The 14338-nt window shown below is 47.9% G+C and overlaps 1 protein-coding gene across 1 annotated transcript in view; it reads right to left on the bottom strand.

Annotated features, from left to right (window-relative positions):
* Positions 1-14338, bottom strand: part of HTT (huntingtin) — a 990576-nt gene that overhangs the window by 105203 nt on the left and 871035 nt on the right. Inside the window, exon 57 of the mRNA XM_030191138.1 lies at positions 3334-3416. Within this exon, the coding sequence (XP_030046998.1) occupies positions 3334-3416 (83 nt within the window). The remainder of the gene's footprint in view (positions 1-3333; positions 3417-14338) is intronic.

Raw genomic sequence — 14338 nt, 5'->3', positions numbered from 1 at the left:
AGACATTTTTCTATGAAGTCCATCAGAAGTGCTATCAAATCACAAGGGGACATGCTGGGTGTGTGTTAAGGGTGGGATCTGAGTGTTCCTAACACTTGGACATTTTTCTGCCATAATGGAACAAAACAAAAATATCCAGGGCTATAAGTTGGACGTTTTGGCCTAGACCTGTTTTAATAAAAGACCAGATGACTACCGGAGGGAATCAGGGATGACCTCCCTTTACTCCCCCAGTGGTCACTGACCCCCTCCCACCCTCCAAAAATGTGATTAAAAACATTACTTACCAGTGTCTATGCCAGCCTCAGATGTTATACTCAGGTCCATTACAGCAGCATTCAGGTCCCTGGAGTAGTCTAGTGGTGGGTGCAGTGCACTGCAGACAGGTGGACCCAGGCCTATACCTCACCCTACCTGTTACACTTGTGGTAAAAAACGTGAGCCCTCCAAAACTCAGCAAAAACCCATTGCACCCACATATAGGTGCTACCTTCACCCATAAGGGTGATTGTAGTGGTGCACAGCTGGGGGTAGTGGGTTTTAGGGGGCTCAGCAGACAAGATAAGGGAGCAATGGTGAGATGTATACCTGGGAGCATTTATTTCAAGTCCATTGCAGTGCCCCCTAGGGTGCCCCATTACTCTCCTGGGATGTCTGTGTGGCCAGTCTACTAAGATTGCTTACTCCTCTTATATCCCAAAGGATTGAGTTTGTGCGTTTTTCATTTGGACATTTTTCTTTTTGGAAATGGACCAAAAAGATAAACGCACAAAAACATCTAGCAAACAGCAATTTTTGAAAAAAAAAAAAAAAGATAGACTTTTCCTGTTTTGAAAGTGACTATATTCCCCACTTGAATTTTGCAGGTTTTTAGCAAAACACCCAAAGTTTGACTTAGACGTCATATCGAAAATACCCCTCCATGTAACATTGTAAGTCTAAATGCTTTGAAAATACACCTCATTGTGTTACACTGTATGTGTGCACTTTTCAACTCGGCTGTTTAATGTTGATGTCTTATCAGAGAAGTATTCTTTCTTCTGTCATTTGTTAATGGACAAAGGCCAAAACAAAAAACATATAAACAAAAAATGAATATAAACAAAAGAAAAAAAGAAAAAGAGAGTGCTTTAATGATAATATGGAAAAATAGAACAAGAAAAAAAAGCACGCAGGCCTCAGGAATGGGTATGGAGAGCAATCTATATTCAAAAACCTGACACAGGTCTTGTTTCGGTAAATGCCTGCTTCAGGGGTCAGCTGTAATAATAATTGCAAAGGTTTCACTGGGCATAATCCAATGTATACCCAATCGAAAGGAAACTTGGGGTTGCAGAGGAGGAGCTCCTTTGCAAATTCTTTGTTTTTATTTTTCAGTTTAAAACTTTCTATGAAGAGCAAAGCATGGAGCTCCAACCCCGGAAGACCAACAGATTAAAAACTGAAACGGGAAGGTGAGGTTCTAACAGCTGCAGCCTGACAGTACAGCTTTCCCCAGGGCCTGCACTGTGCAGCTGTTAGACCCTCACCTTCCTGTTTCAGTTTTTAATCTGTTGGTCTTCCAGGGTTGGTGATCCATGCTTTGCTCTTCATAGAAAGTTTTCAACTCAAAAACAAAAACAAAGAAATATATAAAGGCAAGCATTTCTAATCAGGAAAGAATCAGTTGCAGTTAGAGCTTGGCTTTAGAGGGGGAAACAGGAGAAACCGAGGACTATCATCTCTTGAGTTCTAGGAGTACAACCACCAGAGTTGAACTTCCACAGAGCTCAAATCCAAGGAACAGATATTTGTCTGCAATCACAGAAAAGTTCCTGTGAACCCAGGGGCTGATGTTCAAAGGTAAATGCAGGCTCTAGAGGCCACTAGCACCCGCAATTACCAGCACAGTATGAACAGAAGACCCTGGCGTGACAAACGAGCAAGCCATGGAATACTGCAGAGCTCATTTAAATTATAAATTATATGGTAGGGAAGCCTGCCCAGCACATCCCAGGATGCACTGAGTAGGTCACCGCCATTTGGAGGCGGAGCTAGATGGAGGAGGGTACAGGGGGGGTTCAGGGGGCACTAGACCACCAGGTGGGGTCTGGGGGTGTCTTCCATGTTGGGGTAGGGTGGGGGGTCAGGTCGGGAGGGCGCTAGACTACCTCTTGCACTGGTACATTTGAGAAGTCCAGGCTTTTTTTGACACCTGTCAAACAATTCTGCGGGCGGATTGTGCCTTGAGCACAATCTTCCCACAGAATTCGCCTGAGGATCAAAACTAATAGCTCTCATAAATTTGCATGCTAGTAGTTTTGATCATGGGAACATTGTTTCCCCAAACTGTTCCGGAGCTAATTTTGCAGCGTGTTCAGAACAGAACGGGGAAACTAATCATCGGGACCTCAGAGTAGTGCTCAACTTTCCAGCACAAAAGAAGAAGGAAACTTAGAGGGAATCTTAAAAGGAGCTCTTTCTCATCACTTTTCCTTTCGATGGGTATATATTGGATTACACTCAGTAAAATCTCAGGAATTATAATTACAGTTGACCCTTGAAACAGACATTTGGCAAATCACAGCCCATGTCAGGTCTTTGAATAAAGATCGCTCTCCATACCCATTCTTGTTTTATGGTCCTTGTTGCACCCTTGCGTTCCTCTCCTTTGCTTGGATAATATGGAAAAACACTATATTCTAAATGAAAAAAAAGGCACAGAATTATGGAACTCTATTTTAGGATATACTCCCTTCATTACAGTACACAGAAAATGAAGCAGAAAGAATATTCGCTATTCTTAACAACGAATCATCCCGGTGGAGGTTGTGGAGTCGAGGACTGTTCCAGAATTTAAAAAGGCATGAAATAAGCATATGGGATTGCTTAGGAAAAGGAAGAGTTAGGGGTTACAGAGGATGGGCAGACTGGATGGGTCATATGGCCTTTATCTGCCGTCATGCTTCTATGTTTCTATCTTTCCTAGACAATTTCAAAGACAATTTCAACCACACAAGGGGCACACTGAGCTTACTTCCAAATGCCATTTAGCCATACATTCTGTTTACTATTTAAGAGAGCTGAAGTTTAAAAAGTCTATATTCTATTTAACAGCATGAATTTTAGCATAACTACTACTACTTAACATTTCTAGAGCACTACTAGGGTCATGCAGCGCTGTACAATTTAACAAAGAAGGACGGTCCCTGCTCAGAGATGGAATTTCGTATTAATAAGCACAATTTTAGCTACCATAAAAATGATTACATTTTAGGATACAGATGCTGTATTTACTTGTGAACTGAATTTTTATAACATCAACTTTTATCTGAAATACTGATATGAACAAACCTGTCCCAGTTTATAGCCCATGTTCCCGATTTCTCGCTCAGTATTTATCTGCAAGAGAAGTTTTTCGTGACAAATGAGAGCACCTAAAATAAAGAAAAGTAAATATCTTACAGATGGGTTGAAACAAATGACAATAAATCTATTTTCTTCTTAAGTTAACACAGATTTAACTTGAATCCTCATAGAAAATAGTCAGCTAATTATGCAACGTATACTATATATTATAAAAAGCTAATGTAAAACATTTAAGGGTTAATTCACTTTAAGGTAGTTTTGGCCTTGAGGAGGAGAAGAGCAGCTAAGAGAGCCAGTGTTAAACAAGCAGGGGTCCAGGGCAGAAATTCAGGAGAGTGACTCCTAAGGCTGACAACAGGCTGTGCCTCCTTAAGCTTTGGGCAGGGTTGGGGTCCCCCTGTGACATGGGGACCCAGGGTTACTACTCTGGCTGTACCCCCTCGTTAACATCAGCCCTGAATATTATGGCTACTTGCTACGTTTTCAAACTCTCATTAACTATTAGCAAAAAGCACAAATGAAGATAATCTGGAGCACATCTACACTTTACTTCTCTTTATCTGCCCACAAATTGCTATTCACCCATATAAATGTCAATTAAAAAAATAAAAGTCTGTCAGGTCCCTACCCCATATATTTTCTTCCCTTTTGTCTGCATAGCTCCCATTACTTCCAAGGAGAGGAAACGTCTACTTTCAAACATGTCTACTTTCTTTTTTTCCCCATGCTACTCTTTTTACTGTACCCAATTACACTGAAAAAGAACAGCCAGGGTCTTAGCATAAGGTTACAAAAAAGGTCCTAGCTAAAGCTATTCTGCCTTCTTCAGAAACATAGCACCATGATGGCTTTATAGTGAAACTTTGGCCACAGTCAGTGTTATTTATACAAGTGGATAAAGCACTCTGTTTTTTTTTTTAAAATAAGTCATGGTAAAATTATGTATAATCATACCTGATAATTTTCTTTCCATTAATCATAGCTGATCAATCCATAGACTGGTGGGTTGTGTCCATCTACCAGCAGGTGGAGATAGAGAGCAAACTTTTGCCTCCCTATATGTGGTCATGTGCTGCCGGAAACTCCTCAGTATGTCGATATCAAAGCTCCATCCGCAGGACTCAGCACTTAGAGAATTACACCCACGAAGGGACACTCTGCCCAGCTCACCACCGCCGAAACGGGGGAGGGGAATTAACCCAGCTCATCCCCACACAAGTGGGGGAGGGGAATCCGTCCAGCTCATCCCCGCGGAGCGGGGGAGGGACAACCACACCCGCCGATGCGGGGGGATCTGGCTTATCCTGCAACCGCAACCGCGGGAGGAGCTGACTGACCCTAACACCCGCCGAAGCGGGAAGGGTACAAAACTGCCCTACAGCCGCACGAAGCGGGAGGGAGTGCCGGCAGAAATTTATGTCTCAATCCAGCCCCGTAAAACGGGGGGGAGAGGAATGCAGCAGCTCACTGTAACACAAACTCGTCTCAACTCTTGAAGAATCCAAGTGAAAAAACTTGAACACGAAGTCTTTCTGAAGTAACTGAAGACTAAACTTGAACCTGAAATGCAACCAGAATAAAAACAGTACAGATATCTGGGAGGGGCTATGGATTGATCAGCTATGATTAATGGAAAGAAAATTATCAGGTATGATTATACATAATTTTACCTTCCATATCATCAAGCTGATCAATCCATAGACTGGTGGGATGTACCGAAGCAGTACTCACCCAGGGCGGGACATTGAAATCCCTGACCGCAACACTGAAGCTCCAACCGGGCCTCCGCCCGTGCAGCCACAGTCAAACGGTAATGCTTGGAGAATGTATGAGCCGAAGCCCAAGTTGCCGCCTTGCATATCTCTTCCAAGGAGACGGATCCGGCATCTGCCCATCGAGGCCGCCTGAGCTCTAGTGGAGTGAGCCTTCAGCTGGATAGGCGGCACCTTCCCCGCGGCCACATAAGCCGCTGCAATGGCTTCCTTGACCCATCTTGCCACTGTAGGCTTAGCAGCCTGCAGACCCTTACGAGGACCTGCAAACAGGACAAACAGATGATCCGATTTCCGGAAATCATTGGTCACTTCCAAGTATCTGATGATGACTCGTCTCACATCCAGATATTCAAGAGCGGAGTACTCCTCTGGGTAGTCCTCCCTACGAAACGGAAGGGAGACAGAGCTGCTGATTCACATGGAAGCGAGAACCAATCTTGGGCAGGAAGGAAGGCACTGTGCGAATAGTCACTCCTGCCTCAGTGAACTGCAGAAAAGGCTCTCGACATGAGAGCGCCTGGAGCTCGGAAACTCTTCTGGCTGAAGTAATAGCCACCAAAAAGGACTGCTTTCAACGTCAGGTCTTTCAGAGATGCCCTCGACAAGGGTTCAAAAGGCGGCTTCTGCAATGCTCTTAGCACCAGGTTGAGATTCCACGCAGGCACCACTGAGTGCAGAGGAGGGCGCAGGTGATTAACTCCCTTGAGAAAGCGCACCACATCTGGCTGCGAAGCCAGGGAAGCACCCTTCAGGCGACCCCTGAAGCAAGCCAGAGCCGCTACCTGGACTTTAAGGGAACTGAGCGACAGGCCTTTCTCCAGACCTTCTTGCAGGAACGCCAACACTGAAGAAAATTGGAGCAGTGAAGGGAAGAAAGTGAGCCTGCTTCACACCACGCTGCAAACATACGCCAAACCCCTGGCGTAAGCAGTAGAAGTAGAGCGCTTCCTCGCTCTTAGCATAGTGGCGATGACCTTGTCTGAGAAGCCCTTCTTCCTCAGACGCTGCCGCTCAATAGCCAGGCCGTAAGACCAAAGGGGGAGAGATCCTCCATCACCACGGGACCCTGATGTAACAGGCCCTGCTCCACTGACAGCCGCAGAGGATCGTCGACTGAAAGCCTGATCAAGTCCGCATACCAGGGACGTCTGGGCCAATCCGGACCCACCCGGATTACCCTGCCGGGATGCTTTGCCACCCTGTCTAGCCCCTGCCCAACATGGGCCAGGGCGGGAACACATAGAGGAGCTCTTGTGTCGGCCACTGCTGGAGAAGAGCATCTACTCCCAGGGATCGAGGGTCCCGTCCTCTGCTGAAAAAGCGCGGCACTTGGCAATTGGCCGATGACGCCATCAGAACTAGGCTCGGCTGGCCCCAGCGCTTCGTGATGTCCAAGAACGCACTGAGCAGATAGTTGCCAGTCTCCGGGCTCCAAGGGATGGCGACTGAGAAGACCGCCTTGACATTCATGACTCCGGCAATGTGGGCCGCTGAAAGCTGCTCCAGGTTCGCTTCCGCCCACTGGCAAAGACTCATAGCCTCCTTGGCTAGAGGGGCGCTCTTGGTACCTCCCTGGCGGTTGATATAGGCCACAGCCGTGGCATTGTCCGACCGGACCCGTACAGGCTTCCACACCAGTACCGGGATGAACTCCAATAACACCAACCGAATGGCTCTGAGTTCCAGGAGGTTGATAGACCACTTGCCTCTGCAGGAGACTAGAGCCCCTGCGCTGTCCTTCCCAAGCAGTGGGCTCCCCAGCCCATCAAAGAGGCGTCTGTCGTGACGACAATCCACTCCGGGGTCACCAGAGGCAATCCAGCAGACAACTTGTCTGTCTGCGTCCACCAGCTCAGCGCCTTGCGCACTGCTGGGTCCACGGGAAGGCGCACAGCATAATCCTCCGACATCGGAGTCCAGCGCAGCATTTAGCTGTAGTGGTCTCATATGAGCCCTGGCCCAGGGCACTACTTCCATCGTGGCCGTCATAGAGCCCAACAGCTGCACGTAGTCCCAAGCCCGAATAGGAGAGGCTACTAGGAACTAGTCCACCTGAGCCTGAAGCTTGACAATCCGATTGTCTGGCAGGAACACTCTGCCCACTTGGGTGTCGAATCGAACTCCCAGATACACCAGGGACTGAGTCGGGCGCAGCTGGCTCTTCTTCCAGTTGATGATCCATCCCAGGGAGCTCAAAAGAGCAACTACCCGGTCCATAGCTTTGCCGCACTCCGCATAAGAGGGGCTCGGATCAACCAGTCGTCCAGATAAGGATGGACTTGTACTCCTTCCTTTAGCAGGAAGGCCGCTATGACCCCCATTACTTTGGAAAAGGTCCGCGGAGCAGTAGCCAACCCGAAGGGAGGGCTCTGAACTGGAAGTGTCGTCTCAGGACTGTAAAACGCAGAAAGCGTTGGAGAGGAGGCCAGATGGGAATATGCAGGTACTCTTCCTTGATGTCCAAGGAAGCCAAGAACTCTCCTGCCTTCACTGCCGCTATAACAGAGCGGAGAGTCTCCATGCGAAAGTGCCTCACTTTCCAGGCCCGATTGACCCCTTTGAGGTCGAGGAGGCCGGACAGAACCTCCTTTCTTTGGAACCACAAAGAAAATGGAGTAACGTCCCTTGCCAATCTGATTTTTTGGCACCGGAACGATCGCACCCAGGCGGATCAGGTTGTCCAAGGTCTGCTGCACTACCACAGCTTGACCGGAGACTTGCAGGGAGAGAGTACAACCCGTCTCTTAAGGGTTGGCAGAACTCTAGCTTGTAGCCGTCTCGATGACTTCCAGCACCCACGCGTCTGAAGTTATAGTGGTCCACTCGCCCAGAAACGAGGACAGCCGTCCTCCAATCTGCACTGGGGCGTGGACCAAGGCCCGACATTGGGTACGAGACCCTGGGGAGGACCGGAGGGAGCACCTCCGGGACGGCGGTCTCTGCGAAAGGAATGCTGCTTGGGGGAGAAATTCCTCTTGAAGGAAGAGGGGGCAGAGGAACCCGACTTGCCCGGGCGGTATGGAGGTATCGGGACGAGTACTAACCCGAGCCCTGACCTCTGGTAATTTCTTGCCCTTAGACGTGCCGAGATCGGTCACGATTTTGTCCAGCTCGACCCCAAGAGCAGCTTGCCTTTAAAAGGCAATCTAGCCAGGCGGGATTTAGAGGCGTGGTCAGCAGACCAATGTTTCCGCCAAAGCCACCGCCGCGCAGAGACTGTCTGAGCCATGCCTTTAGCTGAGGCTCTCCAGACATCATACAGCAAGTCTGCCAATAGGCTAAGCCCGATTCCAGGGCCGGCCAATCAGCCCTCCAAGGAATGATCCGAGGGGGAAGCCCGCTGCACCATAGTCCGGCACGCCCTGGCCACATAGGAGCCGCAAACTGAGGCCTGCAAACTAAAACAGCTGCCTCAAAGGACGACCTTAAGGCCAGCCTCCAATCTTCTGTCTTGGGCGTCCTTTAGGGCCGTGCCACCTTCCACCGGCAACGCCGTTTTCTTAGTCACCGCAGTGATTAAAGAATCCACGGTAGGCCACAGATAGGCCTCACGTTCACTCACAGCCAAAGGATAGAGGCGGGACATAGCCCTAGCCACTTTAAGGCTCGTTTCCGGGACATCCCATTGAGCCGCAATTAAGGTGTGCATGGCATCATGCACGTGGAAGGTTCTAGGCGGGCGCTTCGTCCCCAGCATAATGGCAGAGCCAACAGGGGCTGAGGGAGAGACGTCCTCCGGAGAGGAAATCTTCAAAGTGTCCATGGCCTGTAACAACAGGTTGGGCAATCCTCTGGGCTAAAAAGCCGCGCTGCAGAGGGGTCATCCGCTCCATCCGAGCGGGGATCTATCTCCTCCAAGGAATCCGCAAAGGATCGTTGGGAGACCTCAGACACGCTGCCCTCATCTACATCGGAGGAGACAAAAGTCCTCCAAGGCCTGGGAACCTCAACCTCTTTATCAGAAGAGGGAGCAGGGGCAGCGTGTTGCATGAGGAAAGCCTGATGCAGCAGCAAACAAACTCGGGGGAAAAACCCCCCAGACTGTGCACTTCCGCAGTCTGGGCAATCAGCCCTAGACGCACTCTCAACCGGCGCTCGCACTAGCGGGGGAGAGACATGCTGCGCATCCAAAATGGCGTCCGGCGCGAAACTCCGTGAAGGAGCCGCGCGGGAAGAACGGCGCTTAACCTTTAGCCGCTTTTGTGCCGTCGCCCAAATTAAGGGCGTTCATGGCATTAATGTCTCCAACCTCAAGGGCGGCCCACGAAGAAAGCCGTCGAGCCGCGTGGCCGGCCAAGATGGCGGAGGCGAGGAGCGGGGGATGGGCGGTTATGGCGGGAAAAAACCGCCACGCCGGAGGAACGACCGGGACATTCATCGGTCACTAAACTATCACCCATCAAGGGCGAATCAGGTTGTAAAACCCCCGCATCCCTCTAGAAGCGCTCCAGCGATCCGGGGAGCGACCCTTTGCGCCCTCGCCCTCCGACGCCATTGCCACGAGGAGAAGAATCGGGGAACCCCCTGCCCGCTATAAAAAGGTAAAATTACCTGCTTGCCGCTCCGAGCTGTAACGAACTGGTGTCCCAGTGAGTAGCTGCAATGAACGTTTAAAGAAACGTCGAATTAAACGCCTTTAAAGACGTTTTAAAATTTTTTTTTTTTTAAACGGAGCCAGCGGGAGGGGGGAGAAAAGGAGGGACCTGGCACCACCAGGTTTGCACTTGCTCAAAAGAGCCCTCAACCCCAGGCCTCAACAAAACCTAAGGATTAGGCTTGGAGGCCTAGCCAGAGCTGCTGCTGTGTGTGACCACCACCTGCTGAGATAGAGAACATACTGGGGAGTTTCCGGCAGCACATGACCACATATAGGGAGGCAAAAGTTTGCTCTCTATCTCCACCTGCTGGTAGATGGACACAACCCACCAGTCTATGGATTGATCAGCTTGATGATATGGAATAGACTCTTTCTTGTTTTTTGGTCACGTTTAAGTATTGATCCAGAAATTGTATGCAAGTGGAGTTTTAACAATTGTTTTGAAAGGGTTTTTTATGCCTGTGATGACATGCTACTCTGGTAAAGTCCTTTTCACCCTATAAGAATGTGCAGTGGGTGGAGGTGAGGGTACTGAGGCTTTTTCCCTTTCAAGATTTTTTGTACTCCATGAGTAGTATTTGGAAAGTACACAGGCTTATTATATGGAAGAGTATTTTCAGAACTAGTATTATATTCAGCTCCTTCATCCTCTTTATTATTGAACATTTCACAATCATTGTTATACATATACACTATTAGGATAGATCTTAGACATATGCACACACCCCCCCCAGCCCCACTAAGCAAAAATCTTACTATATAAATGAAGAGTGACCGATGTGCTGTAGATGTGCAGAACAGTGCGCATGTGCGGCACGTCACAGATCTGTTCCAAATTCCGACGTTCTTAGAGGCTGACAGCGGCACGTATACAATATCGTGCTGATGCGCAGCCAGAAGCTCTACCTTTCTGCTCCCGGTTTATTTTAACGTCGCTCCCGTCTCTCCCTCTCTCTTTTCAATACGCCAGCACGTAGGCCCTCTCCGTTGAACTTACAGTGTCACACTTTCGAAAGCGCCCCTCCCTTCCAGTTACAGAGTGTCTCCCTCCCCCTGAGGTCGCCGCTGCCGCTCCCCCCCCCCAGGGTCACCGCCGGCCCTCTCCATTGAACTCACAATGCCTCACCTCCGAAAGCGCAGCAGGCGGTGGCAGATCACCTCCCTTCAGCCTTCCTTTCCTCCCTGTGTCCCGCCCTTGCCGAAGTTATGTCGGAGGGAGGGGAGGAGCCTGAAACTGGGTGGGAGGGGCCTGGAACGCGGAAGGAGGAGGGGCCTTGGAACTCAGAGAGAGGGAGGGGGCCTGAAACTGGGTGGGAGGGGGAGGGGGCCTGGAACTCAGAGGGAGGGGGCATTGGAACTCGGAAGGAGGGGGTCTGGAACTCTGGGGGGGCAAGGGGGCCTGGAACTCGAAGGGGGGGCCTGGAACTCGGAGGGAGGGAGGGGGGCCTGGAACTGGAAGGGAGGGAGGCCTGGAACTCGAAGGGGGGGGCCTGGAACTCGGAGGGAGGGAGGGGGGCCTGGAACTGGAAGGGAGGGAGGCCTGGAACTCGGAGGCTCTCTCAATTCACTCTCACACTCTCTCTCTTTCACACAGACACACACACACTTTGACTCTATCTCTCTCTGAACTCACTTTCACAATCTCTCTCTCACACAAACACACACACACACACTCTCTTTCTCTCACACACACACAGACACAGCGGGGACAGCGACGCCGGGAATGGATCCCAGGCACGTCGCTCACACACACCACATATACAGTGAACACATTGAAGTCCAACAATAACGCACCATACCCCAGATAGGTTACAGGAAGATGTATGGGGGAGGGGGGGCAGGCGACTCAAAAACAAGCCCTGCTTTGATGCCTCAAACAACTCTGTCTCTCTCTCTCTCTCTGACCTCACTCTCACACACTCTCTTCTCTCTCTTTCACAGACACACACACACACTCTCTCTCTCCCTCACACACACACACACACAGAGCGGGACAGCGATGCCGGGAATGCATCCCAGGCATGTCGCTCACACACACCACACATAAAGTGAACTCACTGAAGTCCAACAATACTGCACCATACGCCATATAGGTTACAGGAATATGTATGGGGGAGGGGGGCAGGCTACTCAAAAACGAGCCCTGCTTTGCTGCCTGAAACAACTGGCTAAGGAGCAAATGCCGCTCCACTGTCACAGGGACTCCTAGCAGCTCTCTCTCTCTCACACACACACACACATACACACTGTCACTCTCTCTGTACCCCCAACTTTTCCCTGCACCCTTTCAAGCAATACACATTACGTTCATCAAATTTTACATTATATGTCAGAAAATTTTTTTTGCCCGTTTTAATGGGCTTAACAGCTTGTATTCAATAAAGGATATCAAATGCCAACTACTGAACTACAATTAATGTAGAATTCCTTCCCTCTACTTGTAGAGAGAAAGAGTAAAATTGAGAATGCTGTGTTTCTAGAAGTCCCGAATGCGGCAAAGGCTCTTCCTTTGCCTTTTTTTTGGGGGGGGGGGGGCGTCTTTTCATCCTCCTCCAACTTTTTGTGTAGATGGAAAATGAGCATGTCCACACAAGGTTAAAAGAGAGAAAAACAGATACTTGCTCAGGATGCTTCTTATACAAACCAGAAAGTAGCAACTGCATAGCAAGAAAGAAGGCAACATATATGTTGACATCTCCAATAGAGAGCATTGCTCTGCCTCTAAAGCAAAATCCCAGAGAACATAAGCATGCATACATCCAATTATGGCTTGTTTGTAAATTCCTTCACTGTAAAGTAACATCACAGATATTGCACATGAAATACTTAAAATGGCCATACACGACTGTTTTCTTCATGATAGTTCTTCACACAGCTGGACTCGGGATCTCTTTCAAATTTCTTCCTCTTGAAAAGGCAATCCTTAAAGATAATTCTTAGAAAACTGGATAAAATTGCACCACTTCCCAATTTTTTCTAATGACCTTAACAACATCATTACTGCCAGAAAAATACCTTATCACAAAAGTGGAAACAGGATCTATAGCTCCAATATTGTCTCAAGGGGAGAGTAATAAACCACAATTATTACATTTTGCTGTATTGCACCCTTTTTGCAAGACTACCGCTGGCCAGCGCTGAAGCACTTTTATGTCTAAGCTGTTTTAAGATCTGCATTTGCAAGCTTTCCCTCAACTACCATCTTTTATTTATTTATTTATTGCATTTGTACCCCACATTATCCCACCTTTTTGCAGGCTCAATGTGGCTTACAGAGTAGGGTTATGATAAAGTCAGTACATGGTTTAAATACAGTTGATCATAAGCTGAGGTAAAAGAGGATTTAGATAGGCGGATGTTGGGTATGTTGTGTGAGAAGTGTTTTAGGTGTGCTTGGGTGGTTTGGGGGATGATTTGTATCATTAAGGGTGACTTTTGTAAGCTTTGTTAAAGAGGTGTGTTTTCAGAGCTTGCCAGAACTGCTTCTGATACCATCATACTACAGCGTGGGAGCACACTCTGCCATAGCCCTTTGCTGTCAACTTGGCTCTGGGTATGGGAGCAGGCTCCACCTACTGGCTGACACATCAGAAGCCACAAGGAGTTTAAACAGCAGGTCTACAGTCCCTGTTATTTACCTCTGGCTAGTGCTGAAGCACTTTTATGTCCAAGCTGTTTTAAGATCTGCATTTGCAAGCTTTCTCTTGACTACCATCTTGCCAGGATTGCTTTTGATACCATCATACTAAGGCATGGGAGGAATTCTCCGCTTATAGCCCTTTACTGTCAACTTGGCTCTGGCGTGGGAGCAGGCTGGGACTACTAACACGTCAGATGCTGCGGGGTGTCTAAAACCGCGGCACATCTCCGCATGGCACACTGCCTAAGGCGCAAGCCAAAGGCGTCCACCTCTGTGCAGTTCTGAGTGAAGAGGTACCTTATTGATTAGTTTAACCGATTTAGGTTACATTTTATCATGGATTGGTTTTTATTGATTTCTGTCTGGTTATTTTTATTGGGGCAATATGGATTTTATTTTAGGACTGCAACTCATACTTCTTTTCATTACAGTAGATCAAAGAAGTATATAATAGATCACAGGTACTTGGTTGGTTGTTCTACATATTTACCACATTTTATTAACTCTCAGAAAGGTAAACATGCCTTGTTTTGTAAAGAGGAAATGATCATAGTAGACATAGATTTATATCAAACTTGCAACTACCTAAACAAGGTCAGAAGTTGTCTTATTTATCAATCCCATATGTCTATATTAATGCTAGATCTGTGGGAAATAAATCTCACATTATTAAGGATTTGATTATTGAAACAATTGGGCTGTTTTATGTTAACTGAAACTTGGCTTACCTCCACAGAGGACTCATTATTAAATGAAATTTTCCAATGATCATTTGGCATTCTGGTCATAATTTGATGAGACAAATATATCTTCAGAGATTTCAGATTTTCCTAAAGCTTGGCAAGAACTTTAAGGAAGTTTTAGATAATATAATTAGATATTCAGATAAATGGTTTGATTCAGAATTACTTGCCTTAAAACGAAGATGTAGAGTTCTAGAAAGATATTGGCATAAACATCCTTCTAGGGAGAACAAGT

Source organism: Microcaecilia unicolor, chromosome 2 (genome assembly GCF_901765095.1).
Source record: "Microcaecilia unicolor chromosome 2, aMicUni1.1, whole genome shotgun sequence".
In the NCBI taxonomy this organism is placed as follows: Eukaryota; Metazoa; Chordata; class Amphibia; order Gymnophiona; family Siphonopidae; genus Microcaecilia; species Microcaecilia unicolor.
This window is presented reverse-complemented; position numbering and strand designations above follow the sequence as displayed.